Source organism: Mustela nigripes, chromosome 12 (genome assembly GCF_022355385.1).
Source record: "Mustela nigripes isolate SB6536 chromosome 12, MUSNIG.SB6536, whole genome shotgun sequence".
Taxonomy (NCBI): Eukaryota; Metazoa; Chordata; class Mammalia; order Carnivora; family Mustelidae; genus Mustela; species Mustela nigripes.
The window spans coordinates 103,927,380-103,954,250 of record NC_081568.1 but is presented as its reverse complement, the minus strand read 5'-3'; the positions used below and the strand labels follow the sequence as shown (position 1 = coordinate 103,954,250).

The 26,871-nt window shown below is 37.3% G+C and overlaps 2 protein-coding genes across 2 annotated transcripts in view; one reads left to right on the top strand and one right to left on the bottom strand.

The window, feature by feature from the left end:
* JMY (junction mediating and regulatory protein, p53 cofactor) overlaps positions 1-26,871 on the bottom strand; it is a 110,400-nt gene that overhangs the window by 33,105 nt on the left and 50,424 nt on the right. The window contains exons 3-4 of the mRNA XM_059418128.1: positions 17,617-17,767; positions 7,666-7,835 (exon numbers count right to left, since the gene is read on the bottom strand). Of these exons, the coding sequence (XP_059274111.1) occupies positions 7,666-7,835; positions 17,617-17,767 (321 nt within the window). The remainder of the gene's footprint in view (positions 1-7,665; positions 7,836-17,616; positions 17,768-26,871) is intronic.
* Positions 26,013-26,558, top strand: LOC132027962 (small ubiquitin-related modifier 2-like). The gene has a single exon (XM_059416654.1). It carries the CDS (start codon positions 26,014-26,016, stop codon positions 26,299-26,301), a length of 288 nt encoding a protein of 95 aa, XP_059272637.1. The 5' UTR covers position 26,013; the 3' UTR covers positions 26,302-26,558.

Genomic DNA, 26,871 nt, shown 5'->3' with positions numbered 1-26,871 from the left:
TGGAAACATAACTTTCCTAAAAGGTATACACTAATCATATTTTATAGAGAGGTTATCTAATTTACCCAAGGTTACATAAGTTAATGTTTGCAGAATCATGATCTACATTATTCGTTCTAATATAGTAGCCATAAGATGCAGATGGCTATTTTTTACAGATTAAATTAAGATTCTGTTCCTCCTGTCACATAAATCACATTAAGAGCTCAACAGATACCTGGTTAGTAGGTATACTACAAGAAAGTGCAAATATAAAACATTTCCATTGTCATAGGAACTTCTATTGAATAGCACCATCTAGAGCCTAAGCTTATGTCCCCTAGGGTATACTATAAATATTCTATATATACTTGATGACTTATGTAAAACTGACATGGGGTAATATAACCTTAATCATACTTTAACTATATGCTTTCAGGAGAAAGACAAGAAGGGACACCTAGGTGGCTCAGTCAGTTAAGTGTCTGCCTTTGGCTCAGATCATGATTCCAGGGTCCTGAGATGGAGTTCGGCATCAGACTCCTTGCTCAGTGGCAAGCCTCCTTCTCCTCTTGCCTCTGCCTGCCTCCCACACTGTTTGTGCTCTCTCTCTTTCTCAGGCAAATAAATGCAAAAATCAAAAATAAAAAAAAAAAAGAAGACAAAAGTATGGATTGTAAGGAAGTATCAAGATTGTTATATATTTAGCTCAATATTCTAGCTATTTATGTATGTTCATAAAGATGACCTCAAGGAATGAAAGTTTTTTAAAAACATGGGGAGTGCCTGGGCAAATCGACTGGTTAAATGTCTGACTCTTGATCTCAGTTCACGGGTGGTGAGTTCAAGCCCGACGTAGGGCTACACGCTAGGTATGAAGAGTATTTAAAAAAAAAAAAAAAAGATGGGTAAATTCTCTGCCAAGACAAGAAAGGACACGGATATATTTTTAGAACTTTCAAGAAGGACTGTCATCCAAAGAGTTACCTGGTTAATTCCCAGTTAACCAGAGAACATGGTTAATCAGAAGATAAGAGCAAACATTAAATGAGACGTGATTATATTTTCTAATTTGTTTCATTCTAGCATCTTAATTTGGTATCTCCTATTTCAATTAATAACCACAAACAAAATCCTCTTACTCCATTAATAATCCTTATTTTAATAACACTTCTAACATATATGCTACTCTAACCATGTGTGATTTTACATATTCTCATCTTGCTCCATGTTTTAAGATTTTTTTTTTTTTTTAATTTGACAGAGGGAGAGAGAGATCACAAGCAGGCAGAGCAGCAGGCAAAGAGAAAGAGGGGGAAGCAGGTTCCCTGCTGAGCAGAGAGCCCAATGCGGGGCTTGATCCCAGGACCCTGAGATCAAGACCGGAGCTGAAGGCAGAGGCCTTAACCCACTGAGCCACCCAAGTACCCCATCTTGTTCAATGTTTTAAAATATATAACATAATCTGTAAATAATACAGATCTGAAAGTCCAACTGTACTTGCAGAACCAGACTGTGCTATTATTTTTGAACATGGATTGGAGGGGAGGGAGTATACTATTCAAAGAATGGAGTGAAGGAGCTATAACTAGTTAAGCTTACCCTGGGTTCTTTCTAAGATATTAAGTCAAAAAGACACGGATATTTTCAGGAGTTTGATGGGAAAATTTCAACATCAGTGGCAATCTGGGATCAGTGGTTCAGGTATAAATGATGTAGGAACCTACAAAATTTGTGTGCAGAGCTATGTGTACATGCATATTTATCTTAGTACAGGGCTCCTACCTTTCAAATTCTTAATGGGGCAGGAGTCTGTGACATAAAAAGGGTAAAAGACCCAGGAACATTTAAGAAGAAAACATATTAAAAGGAATGGTACATACTCTTAAAGAAATTTAAATAATTTTTTAAAGCTTTATTTACTTGAGAAAGAGAGTGCATGTGTTCGTGTGTGTGTGTGTGTGTAGTTCGGGAGGGGCAGAAGGAAAGAGAAAGATTCTTAAGCAGGCAGACTCTGCACTGAGTATGGAGCCCCATGGAGGGCTCAATCTCACGACCCTGAAACCATGACCTGAGCTGAAACCATGACCTGAGCTGAAACCAAGAGTCAGACATTTAACTGACTGTGCTACCCAAGTGCCCCACAGAAGTTAAGAAATTTAAAGGACAAAGAGAATTTTGCTTAGGTAGGTGAAATTTGTCAGAGTTCATCTGAAAGTTGTGTTTCAAGTTCATCACTACACTCATGGCAAATATTCCTAAATATTTAAAAATTTAAAGTATTTTATATTATCACATCAGAAAGAAGTTTTCTATTTAAAAAAAAAAAAACAACACCTCAAGACATAACATACTGATATTTTTTTAAAGAACAAAGTTTTCCCATAATTTAAATCATAGAGTAGTACTGTATTATAAAACCTTCACTGGGAAATCATTTTTTGGGATGGGCTTAATAATGCATATGTGCTGTTTCTCATGAGTAATGTGGTCACCTTAAATTAATGCTAATAAAACTGGTACAGTACATCACAGATATACATAAAACACAATACGTACATTATATACACTCAAGCATTAACCTGGTAAGAATGACTGACAGGTTTACCAAACCCTTGAATTCAAACACAGTCCACAACATTAAGAAGCAGACTATTAAGGTAATGGGGTAGTCCCAGGTAAAATGACCCCACAGATTCTCATCCCATACTCTTGGGGCCCATTTTAGCCCAGCCCTTCTTCTACCACCCTAGACCAACTCCAGTAAGAACAATGTTCTTACATTAGCAAATAATCAGAATTCTTACCCTCAAGCAGTTCTTTTAGGTACCCTGTAACTCAGTGTCAGCTGGCTAGAACAACAAAGCTAGTACATGTGAGGAAGACGAAAATGCTACTCTATTCCACAGGCAATAAAATGCTAGGAATTAAAAACAAAAACCTAACAAGAATGCTAGGATTTTAAGTTCTAAAACTTCTGGAACTTGAAATTCACATACCTAGTCATATAAGGGAGAAAGCTAATCAGGAACATAAGTGGGAATACAAGTGGGACTGAAATCCTTGCCAAGAGATGCCGTATATAGTGTGAAAAAGTTCTAGGACATGACAAGTTACAATTTTACCTTTAACACTAGTAGCAAATGAAACCTAAGGGTAAAATCACAATTTAAATCATTAACAAAAGGCTTCTAAGACTAATTATAGCCATAATTGTAAGTTACCTCATACTGTTTTTTAAACAAGAGTTGATAAGCATATGCACTTTTAAAATGTCAATAAGGACTAAAAAAATCTTCACATAGTGATGAAGAGGAGGCAATTTGTTTTCCCCTACAGACTGCAGTACACTACTCTCAAATATAGCCAGTGTTCTAAAAACCAGTATGATCAATCCACAGAATGGCAGCTAATACTTTCAAAGCATGTATCCCACACAAGAGTTCTACCTAGTATTTATAAAGAACTCTTTCAACTTAGCAATAATAATAATAAAAAAAACCAACCCAATTTTAAAATGGGTATAAGATCTGAGTATACATTTCTCCAAAGAAGAGGCCAGTAAGCAAAAGGAAAGATACTTAATACCATGAAGGAAATGCAAATCAAAAACCCCAATGAGATAACCACTTCAAACTCACCAGCGTGCCATAATTTAAAAGAGACAAATTTTAAGTATTAATGATGAGATGAACGATGTGGAGAAATTTTAACTGCTGTACACGGCTTGTGGGAATGTAAATGTACAGCTGCTCAGGAAAACAGTCTGGTAGTTCCTCAAAAAGTTAAACAGCAGTTTGGCTCTTACATATATACCAAGATAAATGAAAACCCTGGGCATGAATGTTTACAGGAGCATTGTTCATTATACCTCCCAAAGTAGAAAGAGCCCAAATGTTCATCAACTGACGGAGGAGGCACAAAATGTGGTATTAATCATAGAATACAGTATCATTCTACAAAAACCTAACCTAAACACTCATGCATGCTATAGCAGGGATGAACTGTGAAAGCACTGTGCTGAGTATAAATGTTAAAAAAACAACAACAACAACATATATTTTATGATTCCGTTTATATGAAATATTTCCATTTATATGAAATATAGCAGATTTATAAAAGATTAATGGTCAGGTAAGAAAGTTTAGAGAGGAGATGGGGAATCACTGTTAATGGGGTCAGGTTTATTTCCAGGGTGATGAAAATGTTCTAAGGTTGCTTGTGGTGACACGCGTAATTCTGTTAGTATACTGAACAGCACTGAACCTATATACTTTAAATGAGTGAACGGTATATTTTAATTGAAGCAGAGTTTAGTGAATTTTTAAAATTGTATAGTAAAATTTTTTTTTAACTTAAGTATAGTTGGCAATGTTACATTAGTTTCAGGTGTACACAAGTCATGTTTTAATGCGGTTTTAAAAAACCACTCTGGTCTACAAAGTATAATATGGGCTACATTCCAAGACCCCCAGTGGATGCCTAACACCACAGATAGTACTGAAACCTATATATACTGTTTCTCCTATACATACACACCTACCATGAAGTAAATGATCACAGTATGAGATTAACAGCAATAAAATAAAACAATTACAGCAGTATATTGTAATAAAAGTTATGTGAATGTGGTCTCTCTCTCAAAATATCTTCTTGTACTGTGCTCACTCTTCACCATTCAACTGTGAGGCAAATGGAGGCATTGTGATGCAGCATTGGCTACTACTGATCTTCTGGTAATATATCAGAAGGAGGATCATTTACTTCAGGACTATGGTTGACTGTGGAAAGCAAAACCATGGATAAAAAGGAAGTGTACAATAAATCTAATCAATCAAATTATTTTATTCCAATCTTTCTGAGGTATAATTGCTTTTTTAAAAATAACACAAAGTCAGATGCCTCAACAGTTCATTCTCCTTTGTCCAATAAAAAGCCACACTTCTTGCCTCCTCTAACCAGCTGTTTCAAGATGACTGGAGTACTATTTGAACAAAGGCACAACCCATGCATGTACCCTCAGGAGCCCGGGCGTGTGCAGTCTGGATCTGACCATCACCAACTTGCCTTTAATCAGTTCTTAACTACCCAGGAATGCTGTGCAAACCTGAGTAGGTTTTAAAGGAACAATTTCAGATTTCTAAAACATAAATACAGATTAAACTTTCCCCAACTCCCTACTGCCTTCAATTTAAACCTTTTTTGTTACTGAGTGAAGGGTCTACATTCCTGGTATTTACAGTCATTTTTGAGAAATGCTTTGCTTTCTACTATCAGCAATGAAACAATTAGAAAAGTATGTGAGGAAACTGACTAGATTTAAGAATGACTCTCCAGTCAATTCTCTATGAACTGGTCAGAGTCATTATTTCATAAAAATAAATGTGGTTGTGCTTCTCCTTGATGAAAACATTATAGTGACTCCATACTGCTTTTAGGGTGAAATTCAAACTCCTTGGTAGGAGGTAGAAGGACAGCCCCAAATTTTGCTTAATTTTTCAACTTATCTCTCATGACTCCTGGTCTAGGTAACAAGGCTGACTCTTCCTCCCTGCCCGCTAGGGCTCCTGGAACATACTGTTCTCTTCACCTAGGATGCTCTGGTCACAGCTGAGTGCTCCTGCATTGGTCCCCTTTATATATAATGATACCTGCTTATCTCACAGCTTATTTCCACACTGTACATGTCTTGCCCCACCACAAAGAACTCTAAACATTATAGCTACAGCTTATTTAGGCTTTAAAAAGTGTTGGGGGGAAGATGGGGAGACAACGGGTATTGATTATGTCTTTATCCCCATCACCCATTAAAATTGTTGGCCAAAAAAAACCCCAAAATAAAAAACACTCCACTTAATAAATGTTTGTTTCATAAATAACTGAGTAGGGACATTTCAGTTGAGGAGAATTCTAAAAGGCAAAAAGATACAAATGAAAGGGAAGAGTTGAAGTTTTGAGCCTGGAGTATCTTGAAGAACTGTGGCTTTAACAGAAAGGAAGATTTAAGAAGATCTAGTAAGAGGAAATGAAGTGGTTTGGTTTTAGAAATACTTCACGCATACTGTATCAGCCAAAGAAAATGACTTCATATTGTTTCAAAACTTCCTTAATAAAATAAGGCAATAAATTGCCTTATAATAAATTATCAATTACCTCAAATGAAAATAATGGGAAATAATTCAAAATTTATATAATGATTAAAATATTTTTTATCTCTGAAAAAAAAATTTTTTTTTTTTGATAGAGAGAACAGGAGCAAGGGGAGATAAGAAGCAGGCTTCCTGCCAGGCAGGGAGCCCGATGCAGGACTCGATCCCAGGACTCTGGGAATATGATCCAAGCCAAAAGCAGATGCCCAACCAACTGAGCCACCCAGGCACCCTAAAATATGTTTTAATTCTTGGTACAAAACTGAATAGTCATGCCTAAACCATAAAGTCTTACTACACACTATATACAATCTAGAACACCCTCCTAGGTTCATCCTTAACACCAGCTTTAATCTTTAGTCACTTTTAAAACTACACTTGACCCTTGAACAAGATGGAGATTTGTTGCTTCCCATACTTAGAAAATGATCAGCAAAAGACCAATGTAGATATTTGAGTACTCTCTCGTAAAAAGCAATCTGTTCTGGCCCAACTTAATAATAAAACATAACATGTTTAATAGCATTTAAAAATAATGGCCTGGAGGTAATGAAAACTAGTATACATCTAATGGTTTTAATATTTTCACCAAGAGCTGGGCATCAATGGTATATTCCATGTTGCACTGGACAGTATGAGTAAGAATACTAAAACCACTGGTGAACAGGATGACCATGAAAAAAAGTAATTAGGTTTTTTTTTTTTTTTTTAAAGATTTTATTTATTTGAGAGAGAGAGAGAGAGACAGTGCGGGGAGGGAGAGGGAGGATCCCATGCAGACTTTATGCTGAACTCAATGTGGGGCTCGATCCCATGACCACGAGACCACCAGTCAAAATCAAGAGCCTGATGATCAACTCACTGAGCTATCCAGACACCCAAAAGCGGTTAATTTTTAAAAAATCATTTTAGATACATTTTAAATATGAGCAATCTTCTCAAGGACTTCTAAAACTATTCCTTTCTGCAGGGGTATTCATGAAGAGGTTTTAATGAGTGTAGTCAAGAAAACTGGACCTCTGCTGCAGACCTTTCCTGTTTTTTGTTCCAGCAGGAATAAAATGGGAAGCTCCAAAAGGAAAGGGTTTGAATATAATATAACCAATTCTAACAAAATTCTACTGCCTTAAAATTTTTCTATATTTCTCTGGGTGCTGAAATTTTCTTAATAAAGCACTGAACCTTACAGTACAAAAAAATTTAAAAACAACAAGAAAATTCTAATGTCAACCTCCTTTTTGTTTTAATAGTGTACTGCAGCCTACAACCACACTGTGATGCTGTTAGAGTACCTCATATGTCTAACTCCTCTATTAGGAGGATAACTCCTGTTATCATCTCATGGAGACAATGCAAAATTAACATCAGAGTACCTCATATGTCTAACTCCTCTATTAGGAGGATAACTCCTGTTATCATCTCATGGAGACAATGCAAAATTAACAACTGCCTGCAGTGTCAGAAAAACGCTACTCTTGTACAAAGATAAAAAACAAATCACAAATCTTTTTAAATTTTATGTGTATTTTTTTTTTACCTCTTCTTTTAGTGCATGTTTCCTCTGCTCCAAACAGATCTCCTTTGCTCTCATCATCTGCAGAGTCTCCTTAGAAACCGCGTATTGGAGTTTTTCCATACGTTCTGCAGCTGCTGCCCATGATGCTTTACCAAATTTCTTCTGATCTGCTCGCATTCGATCGTACACAGCTATTAATAATAATTTTTAGAGACATTAAGACACAAGACAACTTGATATTAAAAATTTCAAAGTTTTAGATCTCACTGACCGTACACATAAACATATAAATCCTACTCCCTTAAGTTACCTGTTAGCAGTTCTAAAATATAACAACATATCTTAGAGTCTATTATCTTCAATAAGAATACTAAATAATTGGGGTGCTTGGGTGGCTCAGTGGGTTAAGCCTCTGCCTTCGGCTCAGGTCATGATCTCAGGGTCCTGGGATGGAGCCCTGCATCAGGCTCTCTGCTCAGTAGGGAGCCTGCTTCCTCCTCTCTCTCTGCCTGCCTCTCTGCCTACTTGTGATCTGCCAAATAAATAAATAAAATCTTAAAAAACAAAAGAATCCTAAATAATCATCCTCAGAAATAACTTGTGAAGATAAGGAACTGAGTTGTCAGATTTTAAAACTTTCCTTTTTATTTATTTAGTTTTTGAAGATGTTATTTATTTGGCAGAGCACAAGCAGGTGGAGCAGCAAGCAGAGGGAGAGGGAGCAGACTTCCCAACAAGCAGAACCCAACATGGGGCTTAATCCTAGGATCTGGGGATCATGACCTGAGGCAAAGAAGGATGCTTAACAGACTGAGTCACTCAGACACCCCAGATTCTAAAAACTTTAAAAATGTTCTTACACATGTTTAGTGTTATTAAATTTCAAAGGTTTGGGGCGCCTGGGTGGCTCAGTGGTTAAGCCGCTGCCTTCGGCTCAGGTCATGATCTCAGGGTCCTGGGATCGAGTCCCGCATCGGGCTCTCTGCTCGGCAGGGAGCCTGCTTCCTCCTCTCTCTCTCTCTCTGCCTGGCTCTCTGCCTACTTGTGATTTCTCTCTGTCAAATAAATAAATAAAATCTTTAAAAAAAAAAAAAATTTCAAAGGTTTTTTTTTTTTTTTTTACTTTTTTAGATTTTATTCGTTCATTTGTCAGAGAGAAAGTGAGAGAGAGAGAGAGAGCGCGCACGCATACATGTGAAAACAAGACAGAGGAATGGCACACAGAGGGAGAACATGTTCCCCTGCCTGATGCAGGGCTCCATCCAAGGACTCTGGGATCATGACTGGAGCTGAAGGCAGATGCTTAATCAAATGAGCCACCCAGGCATCCCTCAAAGGTTTTATACATACTTTATAAAGGTTTATATTTCTTATTGGGTATATTAACTAAAATGAGAATCTTAACTATTCAAGATTATTTGAAATTATTTAAATTCACATGTTAATCTTATTCTGAGTTCCTCCAAAAATACTATAATGATCTGATGAAGGAAAAAATAAATCCTAGGTGTTAGCATGGAGCTTATTCTGAGGTTAGAGTTGGAGCAGTACAACCAACACCCAACTTCCTCTCCCACAGCCCCCAAAAAGGAAAAGAAAAAAGTAACTTTTTATTTGCCACAACAGAGCCCTATCTCAAGAGATACTTTTTGAGAATCAAAGAGATAGTATTTTCTCCAGTTAAAGATTTATCACTGATTGTACAGTCGTGGCTTATCCTGGGTCCTATACAATTAAACCAACCACCCTATGCCTAACCACTTTAACAGGTCAGAGACACATTTATTACAAAAGAGGTAGCAGTCTGTTTAGCACTGAACTAGTCTGGCTCTTGAAGTTACTACACATTCACTAGTAGTATCTTTTATATGTAAGTGGTAATTCTGTACTGCTACTAAGTCCTAACCATCTTTTGCAAGGAAGTATATCTCATTAAATCTCTGTCTCTGAGTTTTATGAAATCTTAATTTTTTTTTACAATAATACGTTTACATACATAAAAATTAAAACTGTATAGGCAGTCTTTTAAAGAAAAAGAGCAGTTTCTGAGGCTCAGCTCTCCCTAACCCCTTAATCTCAATGACCGGATATAAACAATTTTTAATTATTTCTGGTGGTTACTTCCATATAGAAATAGGTTTTATAAACCAGTATTTTTCCCTAAAAATTGACTGCTTCTCAATTTAGTCTTTAAAAACTACCTGTTGAGTTCCTATTATAACAGATGAGGAACTGTGCTTAGATTCTCATTCTCCTCTCAATATAGTTAAATCGGTTCTTTTGGTTTCAGATTTTCTGTAGCCTTCAAGTGCTGACATCAAAGGGATTTTTCCAATGCATAGTCTTGCTCTGAATCTCAATTTTAGGCTTTCTAACAAAATCTCCTCATTGGCTGAATACAAATGATTTTGCCATTTTTAATTTCTACCTATCTTTTAAAACTGTATTATACTATTTTAGCAACCATAAGATCAATATAGTAGTATAATGTAGGAAAACAAAAATCAGAGGATTTGGAATGAAATAATAAATTCCCAAATTCACTTGTAATTGACATGTAACTTTTGGCAAGAAACTTCATTGTTCTGGGGCTCAATTCCCCTGCTTATGAAAAAAGGAAATATAGTATCTAGTCCAAAAGTTTTTGTGAAAAGTACATGAGATAATGACAGTTATTCAAACATTTCTTTCACTTCACCTGACACCATCACTCTCTTATTCTCCATTTTAGTGTCAGGAGCAGCTTCCTGTCCTAATTCAGTCTCATGTTGTTACCACAGGAGCTAATCGAGATACTTTGTCCTCTAATACCTTGCCTAGAACATATTCTTACATCTCACTGTTATTCTCTTCACTTGAAATTATTTTCCCCGAAAGTTCAGAAATACTAAGAGTAACAGAGAAAAACTGTTTGTGAATGTAAAATGCTTGGAATACTCCTAGAACACTATTGGGATATCTCTAAAACAGATTCTTCTCTCCCTCTGCTGGCAGTCATAAAGATTTTTGCTAAGTGGACCTTTCACATTTTCAGAGAAACAACTCTCTAATAATAGTGTATGATAATCTGTATGTGTAAAAAAAAGCTCTGAAGGCAATGCAGTTCTGGTGTTCACAAAATAAGTTATGTTTATTTTTAAAAAGTTTAACATGATAACATGTATACCTGTCAGAAATGAGCCCATTTAAGATAGTTTTAAAAGCTAAGGATTAGGGGCGCCTGGGTGGCTCAGTTGTTAAGCCCCTTGCCTTCAGCTCGGGTCATTATCCCACGGTCCTAGGATCGAGCCCCACGTTGGGCTCCCTACTCAGTGGGGAGTCTGCTTCTCTCCCTCCCACTCCCCCTGCTTCCGTTCCCTTTCTGTGTCTTTCTCTGCCAAATAAATAAATAAAATCTTAAAAAAAAAAAAAAAAAAAAAGCTAAGCAATAATAGGGGCAACTGGGTGGCACAATTAAGCGTCTGACTCTTGATTTCAGCTCAGGTCATAATCCCAGGATCTTGACATTGGGCCCCACCTCCAGCTCTGTGCTGTGCTCAAGGTTTGCTGAATATTCTTTCCTTTTTCCCTTGCCCTTCCTACTCACACACTTACTCCCTCCCTCCCCCTCTCTCTCAATCTCCCTCTAAAATAAATAAATCAATCTTCAGAATAAAAGCTAACAATAATACATGAAATTAGGTGGACATCTGCCTCTGCAAATGAAAAAAAGTAAAATAAAAGGGCATGTTTTACTCTTCCTCTAAAATGAGAAATTAGAAAGTTACCTTCTGATTGGAAATATAAAGGACAGCTATTACTATCAGCAGCATAAAGCCACAGAGAGTTCATTCTGTTTCCCTGACATGGGAAGAAGGAAACACACTCAGAAAAGGAAAATAAAGGAAAATTAAATGGCCAAGCAAATATATCTCTGTTTGGGTTCAAAAGCTTCCTGCCAGGATAAAGTCAACAGATTTGAGACATAAAGAAGTTTACGGTGACTCTAATGAAGAATTTGGAACCCTATAATGATGGCTGTCATAGACAGAAATGTTTTGCTTAAAATTGGAGAAGTATAAAATAAGAGCAATCATCAAAATTGTATAGAGCCAGAAATAAAAATCATATATAAAAAATACATATGGAATCACTGCAATTCTGTAATAAGTCATATATAGGAAAAAACCAGGAAAGAACCACAAAGCGGTTGCACAGGCAGAAGAATTACAAATTACTAATATTCTAAATTTTCTATAATTCTTACATATTTTCTATAATGCTTACATATTTTAAATTTTATTTATTTGAGAAAGAGAGAAGGGAAGGGGCAGAGAGAGAGGGAATTTTACTTTTTTTTCACTTTTAAAAAATTAACATATAATTTATTATTTGTTTCAGGGATATAGGTCTGTGATTCATCAGTCTTACACAATTCACAGCACTCACCATTTAGCACATACCCTCCCCAATCACCCAGCCACCCCATCCCTCCCACCCCCTCCACTCCAAGAACCCTCAGTTTGTTTCCTGAGATTAAGAGTCTCTTCTGGTTTGTCTCCCTCTCTGGTTTCATCTTGTTTCATTTTTCCCTCCCTCCCCCTATGATCCTCTGTCTTGTTTCTCAAATTCCTCATATCAGTGAGATGATATGGTAATTACCTTCTCTGACTGACCTATTTCACTTAGCGTAATATCCTTTAGTTTCATCCAGGTCATTGCAAGTGCCAAGATTTCAATTTTTGATGGCTGCATAATATTCCACTACATACATACATATATATACACACACACACATACATACTACCTCTTCTTTATCCATTCATCTGTTGATGGACATCTAGGCTCTTTCCATAGTTTGGCTATTGTGGACACTGTTGCTTTAAAGATTGGGGTGCACATGCCCTTTCAGATCACTGCATTTGTACTGTTAGGGTAAATACCCAGTAGTGCAATTGCTGGGTCGTAGGGTAGCTGTTTTCAGTTTTCTGAGGGAACTCCATACTGTTTTCTAGAGTGGCTACACCAGGCTGTATTCCCACCAACAGTGTAGGAGGGTTCCCCTTTCTCTGCATTCTTTTTTTTTTTTAAGATTTTATTTATTTATTTTGACAAAGAGAGAGAGATCACACAAATAGGCAGAGAGGCAGGCAGAGGGGTTGGGGGGAAGCAGGTCCCATGCCGAGCAGAGAGCCCCCAATACGGGGCTCAATCCCGGGACTGTAAGAGCATGACCTGAGCCGAAGGTAGAGGCTCAACTCACTGAGCCACCCAGGAGTACTCCCCCACCCCGCTTCTCTGCATTCTTGCCAACACCTGTCATTTCCTGACTTGTTAATTTTAGCCATTCTGACTGATGTGGGGTGGTATCTCACTGTGGTTTTTATTTGTATTTCTCTGATGTCAAGTGATGTTGAACACTTTTTCATGTGTCTCTTGGCCGTTTGGATGTCTTCTTTGCAGAAATGTCTGTTCATGTCTTCTGCCCAGGTCGTGATCTTGATTGGAGTCTTTGTTCTTCCAATGTTGAGTTTGGTAAGTTCTTTATAGATTCTGGATACTAGCCCTTTATCTGATATGTCATTTGCAAATATCTTCTCTTGATTGGAGTCTTCGTTCTTCCAATGTTGAGTTTGGTAAGTTCTTTATAGATTCTGGATACTAGCCCTTTATCTGATATGTCATTTGCAAATATCTTCTCCCATTCTGTCTGTTGCCTTTTGGTTTTGTTGACTGTTTCCTTTGCTGTGCAAAAGCTTTTTATCTTGATGAAGTTCATCAGTTCATTTTTGCCCTTGCTTCCCTTGCCTTTTGCGATGCATCTAGGAAGAAGTTGCTGCGGCTGAGGTCAAAGAGATTGCTGCCTGTGTTTTCCTCTAGGATTTTGATGGATTCCTGTCTCACATTGAGGTCTTTCATCCATTCTGAGTCTATTTTTGTGTTTGGTGTAAGGAAATTGTCCAATTTCATTCTTCTGCATGTGGCTGTCCAATCTTCCCAATGCCATCTGTTGAAGAGATTGTCTTTTTTCCACTGGACATTCTTTCCTGCTTTGTCAAAGATTCACTGGCCATAGAGTTGAGGTCCATTTCTGGGTTCTCTATTCTGTTCCATTATCTATGTGTCTGTTTTTGTGCCAGTACCATACTGTCTTGATGACAGCTTTGTAATAGAGCTTGAAGTCTGGAATTGTGATGCTGCCAGTTTTGGTTTTCTTTTTCAACACTCCTCTTGTTACTTGGGGTCTTTTCTAGTTCCATAAACATTTTAGGACTATTTGTTCCATTTCTTTGAAAAAAGTTGATAGTATTTTGAAAGGGATTGCATTAAATGTGTAGACTGCTCTAAGTAGCATAGACATTTTCATAATATTTGTTCTTCCAATCCATGAGCATGGAACGTTTTTCCATTTTTTTATGCCTTCCTCAATTTCTTTCATGAGTATTCCATAGTTCTCTGAGTACAGATTCTTTGGAGAGGGAGAGAATTTTAATCAGACTCCCCACTGAGCAAGGAGCCCAACATGGGGCTGGATCCCAGGAGCCTGAGATCCTGATCTGAGCCGAAATTAAGAGTCAGAAGCTTAACCAACTGAACAACCCAGGTGCCCCTATAATGGTTATATATTTTTAACCATAATGCAAACTTTCTCTTTTAAACAATAATGTACCTAAAAACACAGAAAGCAGACTCTAAACCAAATTTACTGAAAATTATTTCATAAATTTGGTGTACAGTAAGAAAAGACATCTTTAAACCTTAAAATGAACTATTATTAACATTTTTTTTTAAAGATTTTATTTACTGCTTGACAGACAGAGATCACAAGTAGGCAGAGAGGCAGGCAGAGAGAGGGGAAGGGAAGCAGGCCCCCTGCCGAGCAGAGAGCCTGACACGGGGCTGGATCCCAGGACCCTGGGATCATTACCTGAGCTGAAGGCAGAGGCTTTAACCTACTGAGCCACCCAGATGCCCCTATTACTAACATTTTAATGTACTGTAGTTATCATTTATTTTTTAAATTGTCATTATGCTCTAAGGTGAATACCCACAAATGCGATTCTTAGTTCATACAGTAAGCACATCTTTAACTTACCAAGAAATTGCACCGCAATTGGCTCAGTTAGTTAAGCATCTACCTTGGGCTTGGGTCATGATCCCACAGTCCTGGTATTAAGCCCCACATCAGGGAGTCTGCTTTTCTCTCTCCCTCTGCATGTGCTCTCTTTCACTCTATCTACCTCAAATAAATAAATATTTTAAATATTGCATTCATTTTCCAGAGACTGTACAATTTTACATTACAGCCAGCAATAGAGGAAGGGTTCTTTAGTTATTCTACATCCTTGTCTACCCTTGATATTGTTAGTATTTTTTTTTTATTTTAGCCATTCTAACAGGCATGTGTCGCTACCTCATTGTGATTTTAATTTGCATACTAATGACTGATGGCCTTGAACATCTTTTCTGGCGCTAAAATGCAGAGTAAATGGCCATGTGTTGTGAGTTTATTATTCTCTATTCTATCTATTCTATCCCAATGATTCACAGTCTATCCCTATCCATTATACCATGTCACAGTGGCTCTATAATTTATAAAGTCAGGTAACATGTCTCTGGTTTTCTATTTTTCTAAACTGTTTTAGGTATTTTAGTTACTTTGCTTTTCCATGTAAATTGGAATCAGCCTGTTTATGTTTATAGGAAAAAGTCCTGCTTTTTGGCAGGTACCGTGTTGAGTCTATAGATTGCTTTGGAGAGAACAGACATCATTACTATGTTGGATGTTCCAATACATGAACACAACATGTCTATCCATTTACTTAGATCTGTGATTTCTTCCTCATGTTATCTAATTGCAAGCACTATGAATCCTGTACATGTTTTGTCAGACTTTTATAAATGGAATTTTTAAAAACATTTCTATTTCCAACTATTCATTGCCTATATAAATAGGATGCATTTCTGGGTGCTGACCATATTTTCTGTTACCCTGAGAAAGTCACTTGGTAGTCTGAAGTTTTTAAAAATAGATTCTAGGGGCGCCTGGGTGGCTCAGTGGTTAAGCGTCTGCCTTTGGCTCAGGTCATGATCCCAGGGTCCTGAGATCGAGCCCTGAGCATCGGGCTCTCTGCTCAGCGGGAAGCCTGCTTCTCCCTCTCCCACTCCCCCTGCTTGTATTCTTCCTCTCACTGTGTTTCTCTCCATCAAATAAATAAACAAAACCTTTTAATAAATTAATAAATAAATAAATACATATTCCATACAATTTTCAACATGAACAGTATTATCTAAAATAGGAACCACTTTATTTCTTCCTTTCCAACTGGAAGCTGATTTCTTTTTCTTGCCTTATTATAACTAAGATTTGTTATATTACACTGAATAAGAAAGAGGGGTCAAGAGTAAACATCCTAGACTTTGTACCTATTTTGGGGGGAAGCATTCAGTCTTCCACATTAAATGCAATGTTGGCTATAGGGTTTTTGCAGGTGTGCTTTATCAGACTTAAAGAAGTTCTTTTCTATTCCTAGTTTGCTGAGTGTTTTCGTCACACAGAGCATGCTGTATTTTGTCAAATGATTTTTTAGCATTAACTGATATGATTAACCATACTTTTTTTTTTTTTTTAAGAAGACTAAAGCTTCTCAAACTCAGCACTTTAGACCTTCTGAGCCAGAAAATTCTTTGTCATAGACTGGGCTGTCCTATGTAACATAAGATGTTTCACATAATCCATGGCTCTACTAAATGCTAGTAACACTCTTAGTAGTTGTGACAACCAAAATGTCAGAGACTGACCAGAGACTTTAATCCAGAGACTGTTAAATGTCCTTTTGCATGGCGCAATCACCTTTAGTTAAAAACCACTGCAGTGGGGCGCTCGGGTGGCTTAGTTATTTGAGTGTCTGCCTTCAGCTCAGGTCACAATCACGGGGTCCTGGGACCCCTGCAACGGGTCCCCAGCTCAGCAGGGAGTCTGCTTCTCCTTCTCCCTCTGCACTTCCCCTGCTTGTGCTTTCTTTCTCTCTCAAAATAAATAAAATCTTTAAAAATAAAAAAAGAAAATAAAGCATTTACTCTTCCCATGAATATGAAAATCCTCTTGTCAAAGTCTACAATATTGCAGTTCTGATAAGAATTACATTAGTTTGGGAAGAAATGATTTTTCAAAAAGGATGATAGTATTATCTTAGAGAAAAGTAACTGACTATACACCCAAAAGATTTCTGAATCATAATGAGGGTTAATTGATAAATGTAGGTAATAAATTTTAGTATGAAGCTATTATCATTAATCAGAGCATAAGAAAAGGCTTATCATTGGAAAAGAGAGTCCAGAAAGAAATCCAAGTACATAAAAGAATTTTACTAGGTTTTGACTATTTGGAAGAGTACAGAAACTAACTTCAGGTATAAATAACAATTCAAAGATTAAACTGCTATTGAAGGATTTTCATGGCCACCCATGGAAGGAAGTTGAAAGAAATGGACCTTCAAAGACCTTGCCCTATGACTCTCTTCATTTGGCTTGTCTTGATTTTTATCATTTATAAACTGTAATTCTAAGCATGTACTTTCCTGAGTTCTGTGAGTCATTGTAGCAAACGATCAAACCTAAAAAGGCCGTGCAAACCCCCAAGTTTGTCATCAGTTGGTGAGAAGTGCAGAAGGCCCAGGGACCCTCTAAGGTTCCAAGTAGTGTCTTAAATGTGGGCAGTTTCATCGCATAAGCTGTGGGGTAACAGGTTAGTGTCAGAATTGACTTATGCTACACTAATACCCAATTACTAATTTTTAAAGGTGGAGTATGTGTAAACACATGCCCAGAAAAGACTGAAAGGATCTACCATAATTTACTAATAGTGATCTTTTTTATCTACTAGGACTATGAGTAGTCTTAATACATTTTTCTATAGAACTCCTGCAAACATGAAATATTTCAGTCATTTTCAAAAATATCTAACAAGAATAACTTTACTAGGAAACTCACCTTTTTGTGCTTTCGCTGTGATTTCAAAATACTTGACAGTAAGATCTTGAATAGACAGCACAGCCATGTGAGCTTTTCGCTGCCAATCAGCATCTTCTTTTTGTAGACTTTCAATTCTTCGGGGACCCAGATAATCATTCTCCATGGAAATCTTTAGACAGAAAAAAGGAAAATTAAGAGGGCCATTTCTTTCTTTTCTTCTTCCTCTCTTTTTGAAAGATTTTATTTGACAGAAACAATGAGACAGGGAACACAAGCAGGGGGAGTGGAAGAGGGAGAAGCAGGATTCCCGCTGAACAGGGAGCCCAATGCAGGGCTCAATCCCAGGACCCTGGGACTACGACCTGAGCCCAAGGCAGATGCTTAAGGGCTGAGCCACCCAGGAGCCCCTTTCTTTTTCTTTCTTCATTCCTTAAACATTTACTGAATGTTCACAATCAGGCAGGCATTGTGTCTCAGGCTAAAACAAACAATACTTGTTTTCTCTTGCCCTAGAGTATAAGCCATTAACTTATTTAAAAAAAAAATAAATTAATAATAATGTTAAAGACCTCTGACACAGAAATTTGTTCCCCATTCGTTTCTCTATCTTCTTTTTCACCCTTCCCCTCCTTCATATATAAATAAAGTACATACAGCAAAATATAAAGATGTTATTTTGGGGTGCTGAGATAACAAGAAATATATTTCCTACTTTATGATAATTATATTTTCAGGTTAAAAATTATTTGTATCACTAAATACTTATTTTATAACTGACATAAATAATTGAAAACTCAGATTTTTAAGGCTGATAATTTATAAAAATCAGCCCATCTATGCACTAAAGATATCTGGGCAAAAGTAACAGACAAAATTAATGATTACTTGCAAGAGTTACAAATAAAACAAAAGAACAAAGCAGAGCTAAAAATCGAATGATGGACAGGGAGGTACTAGATGAATGCTAAAGTAAAATTCACAGACGTGACAGTATTAATATAAAAACATATAAAAACACTACACAGCTATGTTTAACATGGAAGAAAGGTGAAATCCAGGAAGACTAGGAATGGATCCTCTGTGCACTCCATCCTGCTTTATCATATAGTGTGAAAAGACTGCTTAAAAAATTAAATGAGAACATCTTATTAAGATGATAAAAAAAAAAAAAAAACACAGAGAAAGGTATTAATCCACCCTGGCATATTTCTAAAAAACTAATCAACTATCATGAGCCACCAAAAAAGTTGTAAAAAAAATTTTAAGAGGTAGAAATAATACAGGCCATATTCTCTAAATGGTGCAATTAACAAATTAAAAGAACAGTCTGAACCCAAAATAAAATTTTAATCACCAGGAAATATAACCTAGAGGAAGATAACATTTGGTTTTGATCTTGAAAATATACAAAAATATACAAATATACAAAAATATACAAAAAACAGTATACTGCTCCTTAAGCAAATGAAGAGGTTTCCAGATAGAGGGGGAAATATACCAGGTGCAAGCGCACCTGGTTCAGAAGCCAGCACACAATGAGCAATTTCTAATAAGCAGTGTTATGAACGGACAATAGCAAGGCACAAGAAGGGATCAAGAATGACTAGAAGGGCATCTGGGTAGCTCAATTAAACTAAGCTTCTGACTTTGGTTCAGGTCATGATCTGGGACAGAGCCCCACGGGGGCTCTGCTTCTCCCTCTACCACTCCACCTGCTTGTGTGTGCTCGGTATGTGCACGCTCTCTTTCTCTCTCCCAAATAAAAATCTTTAAAAAAGAAAGAAAAAAAATGACTAGAAAAAAATTGGGGGGTGCCTAACTGGCTCAGTTGGTGGAGCATGAGACCTCATCTCGGGCTGGAAGATGGAGTCCTACACTGGGTGTAGAGATTAATTAAAAAAATAAATACAATCTTAAAGAAATATCTGTATATAGAACTGCCATTTCCTCAAGAATTAAACAATGAAGGAGTAGTTGGTTTCATTAAGTTTGATTCTGCAAAAGCCATGGCTAGAGATATAAATTTAGGTGGCTTGCCATATAGATGACATTTACAGCCATCAGAGTGAATGAGGTTATCTAAGGAAGTCATGAGAAAAAGGGTCATGATTGAACCCTAAGGAATACTGACTGTAAAACTGGGTCAACAGCCCACAGAAATAAAGCCAGAGGAAGTGGGTACACCAGTCAAGTGTGGAATCACATAAGGAGCAAGAGTCAAAGGAGGAGAAATTGAACCTGTCCAACACTGCTTAGGGGTCAAGCAGGATGACAACCAGTACCAACAGATATAACAGCAATAAGATCACTGAACTTAGCAACAACTTAGTTCTAGAGTATAAGCAAATTTTCTTTGCCTATTAACACCCATGACATCTTCAGATCTCAGTTCAATTACTAGTTCATGGAAGTCTTCCCAGACTTCCTGTTACAATCTCTTTAGTGCAACACATACCACTTTCCTGCATAGCGCTTATAAGATTTTGTGAATTTTAACTATTAACTGTTTGCTCCCTTTAAAGTTCTATGAGGACACAGGCATTTTTTGAGTGTGTGGCTTATTTATTTATTTATTTATTTATTTATTTGCTTCTCACTAGCATACTGCCTGGCATGAAATATGCAATCTAAAATATTTCCTAAATGAGTAATTAAAAATTCACTCTGCACCTGTTTTTAATGAGAGGTGAGAGATGTAGACATGTGTATAAATAAATATTCTTTTGAGGGATCTGAATAGAGAAAAAAGGGTGGTGGTAGGAGAGGACAAACCTTAATGGGTTTTAAATTTTATATTTTATTTCAATGGGAGATCATAGAACAGTCTGAGAAGTGAGTGGTAAGAAGTATCTAGCAAAAGGAAAACAGAAAGATGCCAGGGGAAAATAGGGCAAATTATAGTAGAAAGGTCCTTAAGAAGAACATGGGAAGGAACTGGAGTACTGGTGTAGGGAATCTGCTCTTAGCAAATGTAGGGAAAGTTCTTCCGTGGGCATAAAGAAAGTCAAGTTTTGGATTTGGTAGGATGAGGGGAATTTCTTTTTGATAATCTCCATTTTCCCCTGTGAAGAAAAGCATCCAGATAAGAAAATGTAGTATAGGAGAATGGAGGAAAGAAGACACAAAATAGCTGTTTTTACATAGTAGGATAAGAAACCATTTAGAAAAACTCATTAAGTAAATATTTTTTTAAAAAAGTAACCAGAGTTATTGTGGTATGATAAAGAGTATGGTACCATACTCTTTAAAGGCATTATTATTTTTTAAAGATTTTATTTATTAGAAAGAGAGAGAGAGAGGGAGAGAGAGAGCATGAGCACAGGCAGACAGAAATGTAGGCAGAAGCAGAGAGAGAAGCAGGCTCCCCACCAAGCAAGGAACCCGATGTGGGACTTGATCCCAGGACGCTGGGATCATGACCTGAGCCGAAGGCAGCTGCTTAACCAACTGAGCCACCCAGATGTCCCTATACATATCTTCTTACCTTAAGAAAATACCTTCAAAGAATAATAACCAAAGATGTTCACTACAATGCTACTCAAAATAGAAGAAAAAAAACTTGTCACAAATATCTAGTAATAGAGAATGATAATACTTATATAATTCTGTACAAAAATAATGCTTATGAAGTTTCTAGTAACAAAGGACAATCACTTTTATAAGATTAAGTAAAGACACATCAAATCCTAGACATAATTTCAACTATATAATGTCCAGAAAAAAGGAGAAAATATATAGAATATATTACTGAGGTCATCTTTTGTTAGATTGTGGGTGATCATTTTTCTTCCTGTTTGAAATCTGTACTTTCCAAATCTTCTTTAGAGTGTGTGTGTGTGTATACATACCTACTGCTTTTATAATCATGAACCAAAAAAATGCTTTATCTCTTCATTTCACAAACCATACCAACCAGACAAGATGAGGACACATTACCCCAGAGGCTTCCTGTTTCTAGTCAAGCAAACAATGAACTCCTGTTTCCATATAGGAGGAACAGCAAGAGGCAAAATTATGAGACTTACTTTTTTTTCCAGTGTGTGTGGGAGGGAGGGGAAATGGAGATATGATCAAAACCTAAATGTCTTCCTTAATAGCTGGAAAACAGAATTATGTTGAGCTCCATTTCTGGGACCATAAAAATAGTGCCAAGTAAGGACAATTAAATCAGTAGGAGAAGCTTAGATGCTTGATACCAGATTCTGTACTAACCAAGACTGGAATTTCTTAATTCTCAGAAGACAATTACTGTATCTCCAGTCACATACTGCAGGAGTTAAACTTACATGATGCTACTGGATATGGTTGCTTTTTTCTCCCTTTTAGACTTTACCATGGCTAATATCTGGAATCATTCAATTATGTAACTTGAATAAAGATCCCATTGTACTGGGTACTTCAGGGGATGTAACGTAAGACACACATTCTCCGCCTAAGAAATTTATGATCTAATTGGAGGGTGGGGTAAGCAAAGATAAAAGTGCTGCAGAAATGTCTTCAAATTAGGAGAACTGGCTGTGCTACTATTAAGTGTGAGAGCTTTGACACAATCATTTAACATTCAATTATTCACTCAAAATGATGATGTATTATAGTATTTTCTCACCATCACTATTGTACTAGGCAGCAGGCACAGAAAGATACTCAGTCTAGTGGAAGACACAGACACTAAAATAAAGAATTACAATAGAGTATAAAAATCTATCAAGATAGAGAATGCCTAGGATACTCGGGTAAGCACCAGCCATAGAGGTTGCAGTACTGAGTCTGGGAAGAAAATTTCTAATGGGAATGATGAGTAACTAAATTCTTAAGGAATTTAAACTGGTGGCCCCACCAGTTTAGTGTCTGCCTTTGGCTCAGGTCATGATCTCAGGGATCTGGTATGAGCTTGTGTTGGGTTCTCTGCTCAGTGGGGAGTCTCTTTTCCCTCAGGTGGTCCCTGTCAACCCCTCTCCACCATGTGTGAGCCTCTCTCTCTCTCCCTCAAATAAATAAAACTTTCAGGGGAAAAATATAGAGAGAGAACAAGTAGAATTCTATCCAGGTATTAATAATGGTGAAGGGTGTCTCTGTGTAAAAAGAATAAAGGTATTTTAAGACCCTTAAGGTAAATGAAACGTTTGGCAAGAAGAGAACTCATTTAGCTGTTCAGATCAGGATTTACTTTACTGAGGTTGAAAACTGCAGAGGGATCTAAAGGAGGGGTATGATTTTGACAGATACATGGTATATGGGGAAAGAGAACCACCCAAAAGGTCTGCTGGAGGCAAGAATTAACCTGAGCCTTTTGCAGTTACGTTCAGTGTCTTAGAAGACAGAATAGTCCAGCATGGCTGGAGTTTAGGTAAAACAGATAAAGGCAATGTGAGATAAGACTAGAAAAGGAGGTTGTGGTCACTATTAGGAGGACTTAAAACATCAGGCTGAAATTATACTTAGTTTGAGAGGCACCAGGAAGCCATTGTGGGACTCTTAGCAGTAAGTGGCATATTTAGACGTCAGCTCAGATAGGACTCAGAAGACTCGTTTGTATCTAACAAAACCATCATAGTTTGTGCTTTGTTGTGATTACCTCTGATTTTTAAACACTCAAAAAGTATAAGATTAATATTCACAAATGTGGACCAAAGATTTAGAAAATTTAACACTACAGCCAAATTTTAAACTCTTACTCAGCACGTTATGAGAGAACGTCTTTTCAATGACATGATTAAACTTTATACCCTTTCAAGGACTTGGTATATTGTACCTAAAACCATAAGCTAGGTTACTAGGGTTTTTTTTCTCCCAACTTTGAAATTTTAAAGATATATGTAAATTCTTGTCCATCAGTTTCCAAGTTCACCTTATGCCTTGTGATGCTAGAGTTGGAGCTTGTGAACCACGTCTAGCCTTTGCCAATAGAAAGGTCTGGGGGAGGGAGAAGAGATTTGCTTCTTCCTATGTGTATCACTGGACTTTCTTGTTTGCTGTTCCTATGAGCATCAGCAGACTCACTTCATCCCAGCATCTGCAGTTCCTTCCTGAAGCAGTTCACAGAATCCAGTTCGCAGTTTGTCAGCCTTAGCAGAACTAGCCTCACTTTCTGCCCACCCTCTTGGCAAGAGGAACCAACACTGGGCTGCTCTATTCCCAGTAATCTGAGTCTCTCCTTCCAGCTGAGACATACCAGCCCTGATTACCTATGCTGCCTTCCCCAGAATTCAGCTCCACACAGAGTCCACTCTCCACACTAAAACATTAATAACTGCCATCTCTTGCCTGTGTGCCACCAATCCCAGGGGTGGTGGCTGTTTTTACAAGTGTTAGCTCTGATATCTTAGTTGCCTTCTTAACCATCTGGTTAACAACTTTATGCCAAGTTAACAATTCTTTGTATTAAATTCTCCCCATCTATTTCAGCTGGTTTACTTTTCCGATCAAACTCCTATAGACACAGCTATGGAACAGAAATCTAATAAATAGAACAAGCAATGTTCAAAATGAAAAATTCTTAACTCAGATCATTAACCAAATCCTTTTCACTTGGAAGCCTAAACACTATACAGAAGTAAGAAACTTACACTATGGGTTATTCAAAAGAGAAAACTTTTAAAAATCTGCTGGTAATTATTTGAAGATAACTTGTCCTTTGTTGGACTATCTTTACCTTCACTGTACAGGTATATTCAAATATACGCAACACAAACATGTTATGCATGTTTTCTAAGTGCTGTTTAAATGGTTTCTAAAACTCAGTAGTTAACACTGCAGCTACCTTTTTAAAAAATGTTATTATGGTTTACTGTACCTAAGACATTAAGTCAGGATACTAAGTTCTTTTCCTATCTCGGCAAGTCTGAAAAATGTACAGCACTGGTCAGCTGGATCATGAGCTTAAAAACAATGACATCTCTGTTTTCAATTTCAGGGCTAGATGGAAAACAGTGCCTGCTTTTGAAACGGAAAAAAGTATGTGTCAGTTTAGGTGGCTATTGTGAGACTAATTTATAAATACAAATTTCTTGGCATCAATTACTTATTATGAAGTACATCACTTCCTTGGATACTGGGTTTTATATAAGAAACCTTAAGTGTTACTCCTGTCTACTGCTGGGTTAGCGGGTGAAGAAGAGAAAAATAAAACAAAACAAAACCTCCAATTCTCATGTGAAAAAGATGCCAAGATAAATCTGTATATATACTGACGTTGTAGTACCTTTAATACAAATTTTCTGGGCCCAGGAGTCACCTAAAGGTGACTAAGATTAACAAAATAACATGATCATATTTGGAAGTATTTAGTCATGCATTTTTCTGGATTCAAAGTAAATCAATATTCTCAAGAAGTATGATCTGATAATTTTTTTTTAAAGATGAGAGAAATCTGGGGCACCCTGGTGGCTCAGTGGGTTGGGCATCTGACTCTTGATTTCAGCTCTGGTCATGACTTCAGGGTCATGAAATCAAGCCCAGTGTCAGGCTCCATACTCAGCAGGGAGTCTGCTTGAAATTCTCTCCTTTTGCCGGTCCCACCACTCTCCTGCATGTTCTCACTCTAAAAATAAATAAATCTTAAAAAAAAAAAAAAAAAGCGGAGAGAGAAATCTAAAAGGCAAGGAAACCAAAGAAAAAATAGCTCAGGTAAGAGGTAAGTGATGGCACTATACAGTTCACAGTTGATATGTGATAGTATATAGTGATCCAACAGTATAAAAACCACCCTGCACTAAGTGCCCCACAAAGTGGGCAGAGTGGAGACTGAAAACCAGCCCATCTTTTGCCAAGCTATGTATACTGCTGCATCTGCCCAGATGAAAACCCTCTTCTAATTTGTCCACTGGAACAGGGGCTGGGGATTGTGTATCTTTCTATCTCACACAATGATACTTACAGATTTGCTTGGTCCTGGGGAACAGGAAGGGTGGAAGAGCACATTTTAGATGCAGTGGGATGATAATTGGCAAAACGAGGTGCCTGGCTACGAAGGGGAGAAAAGAGCTGAGGCTGCCTTCTAGATCCTTGCTCATTTCTTTCAGCAAGTATAAAAAGTCAGCCAATGTGTTTGAAGTGCTTTTAGCTATGCAAAGACAAATCAGTGGGCCAACTCAGTAACTAACCCTGACTCGTTAATATGCTAGATTAAAAAATCTAGACAGAGGGGGCACCTGGCTGGCTCAGTGGGTTAAAGCCTCTGCCTTTGGCTTGGGTCATGATTCCAGGATCCTGGGATAGAGCCCCACATCAGGCTCTCTGCTCAGAAGGGAGCCTGCTTCCCTTCCTCTATCTCTGCCTGCCTCTCTGCCTACTTGTGATTTCTGTCAAATAAATAAATAACATCTTAAAAAAAAATCTAGATAGAGGTATGCTCATTCGGTGTGGACCTAGCACCTCTTTTGTGAAGTGGCAGCTGAGGATACTCTAGTGCTTGCCATGGCCGACAAAAAGCCCAAGGAAGGAGTCAAGACTGAGAACAACGATCATATTAATTTGAAAGTGGCGGGGTGGGATGGTTCTGTGGTGCAGTTGAAGATTAAGAGGCACACATCACTTAGTAAACTAATGAAAGCCTACTGTGAACGACAGGGTTTGTCAATGAGGCAGATCAAATTCCAATTTGATGGGCAGCCAATTAATGAAACAGACACACCTACACAGGCGGAAATGGAGAATGAAGATACAATTGATGTGTTCCAGCAGCAGACAGGTGTCATCTACTAAAAAGGGAACCTGCTACTTTACTCCAGAACTCTGTTCCTCCAGACCAAGCAGACACTCTCAACTAGAAAGCCGCAATTTGGTTCCACCACATCCCGACTACTACAGTATAGTTTTCTCTATTCTTTCATTTTCCCCTTCCCCATTCCTTTATTGTACATAAAGTAACTGTGTATGTGCACAAGCATATTGCATTTTTTTTTAACTAAATGGCCAGTGGTATGTTTTGATCGACAACAAATGGAGATGGGATGGGGGAAAATACTACTTCTGTGAAAATACCCCCTCTCTCCATTAGTGGCATTCTCAGTCAGCTCTTAACCTTTATATTCCAATAAGTTATTTTGCTCTCACTGTTTAACAAAAAAACGAACAACATAAAAATCCTTGCATACCTTGTTCAATTGGAGAATTTTAATGTTTTTCATTTATCATTGTAAAACCAAGGACAATTTTATAACTTTTTTGTATGTAGTGTTACATGTACAGCAATCTGTCTTTAAGTAGAGATAAATTACTCTAAAAGAAATGAATCCTAGATACTTTTCCCTTCAAGTCAAGCATCTTGTTGTT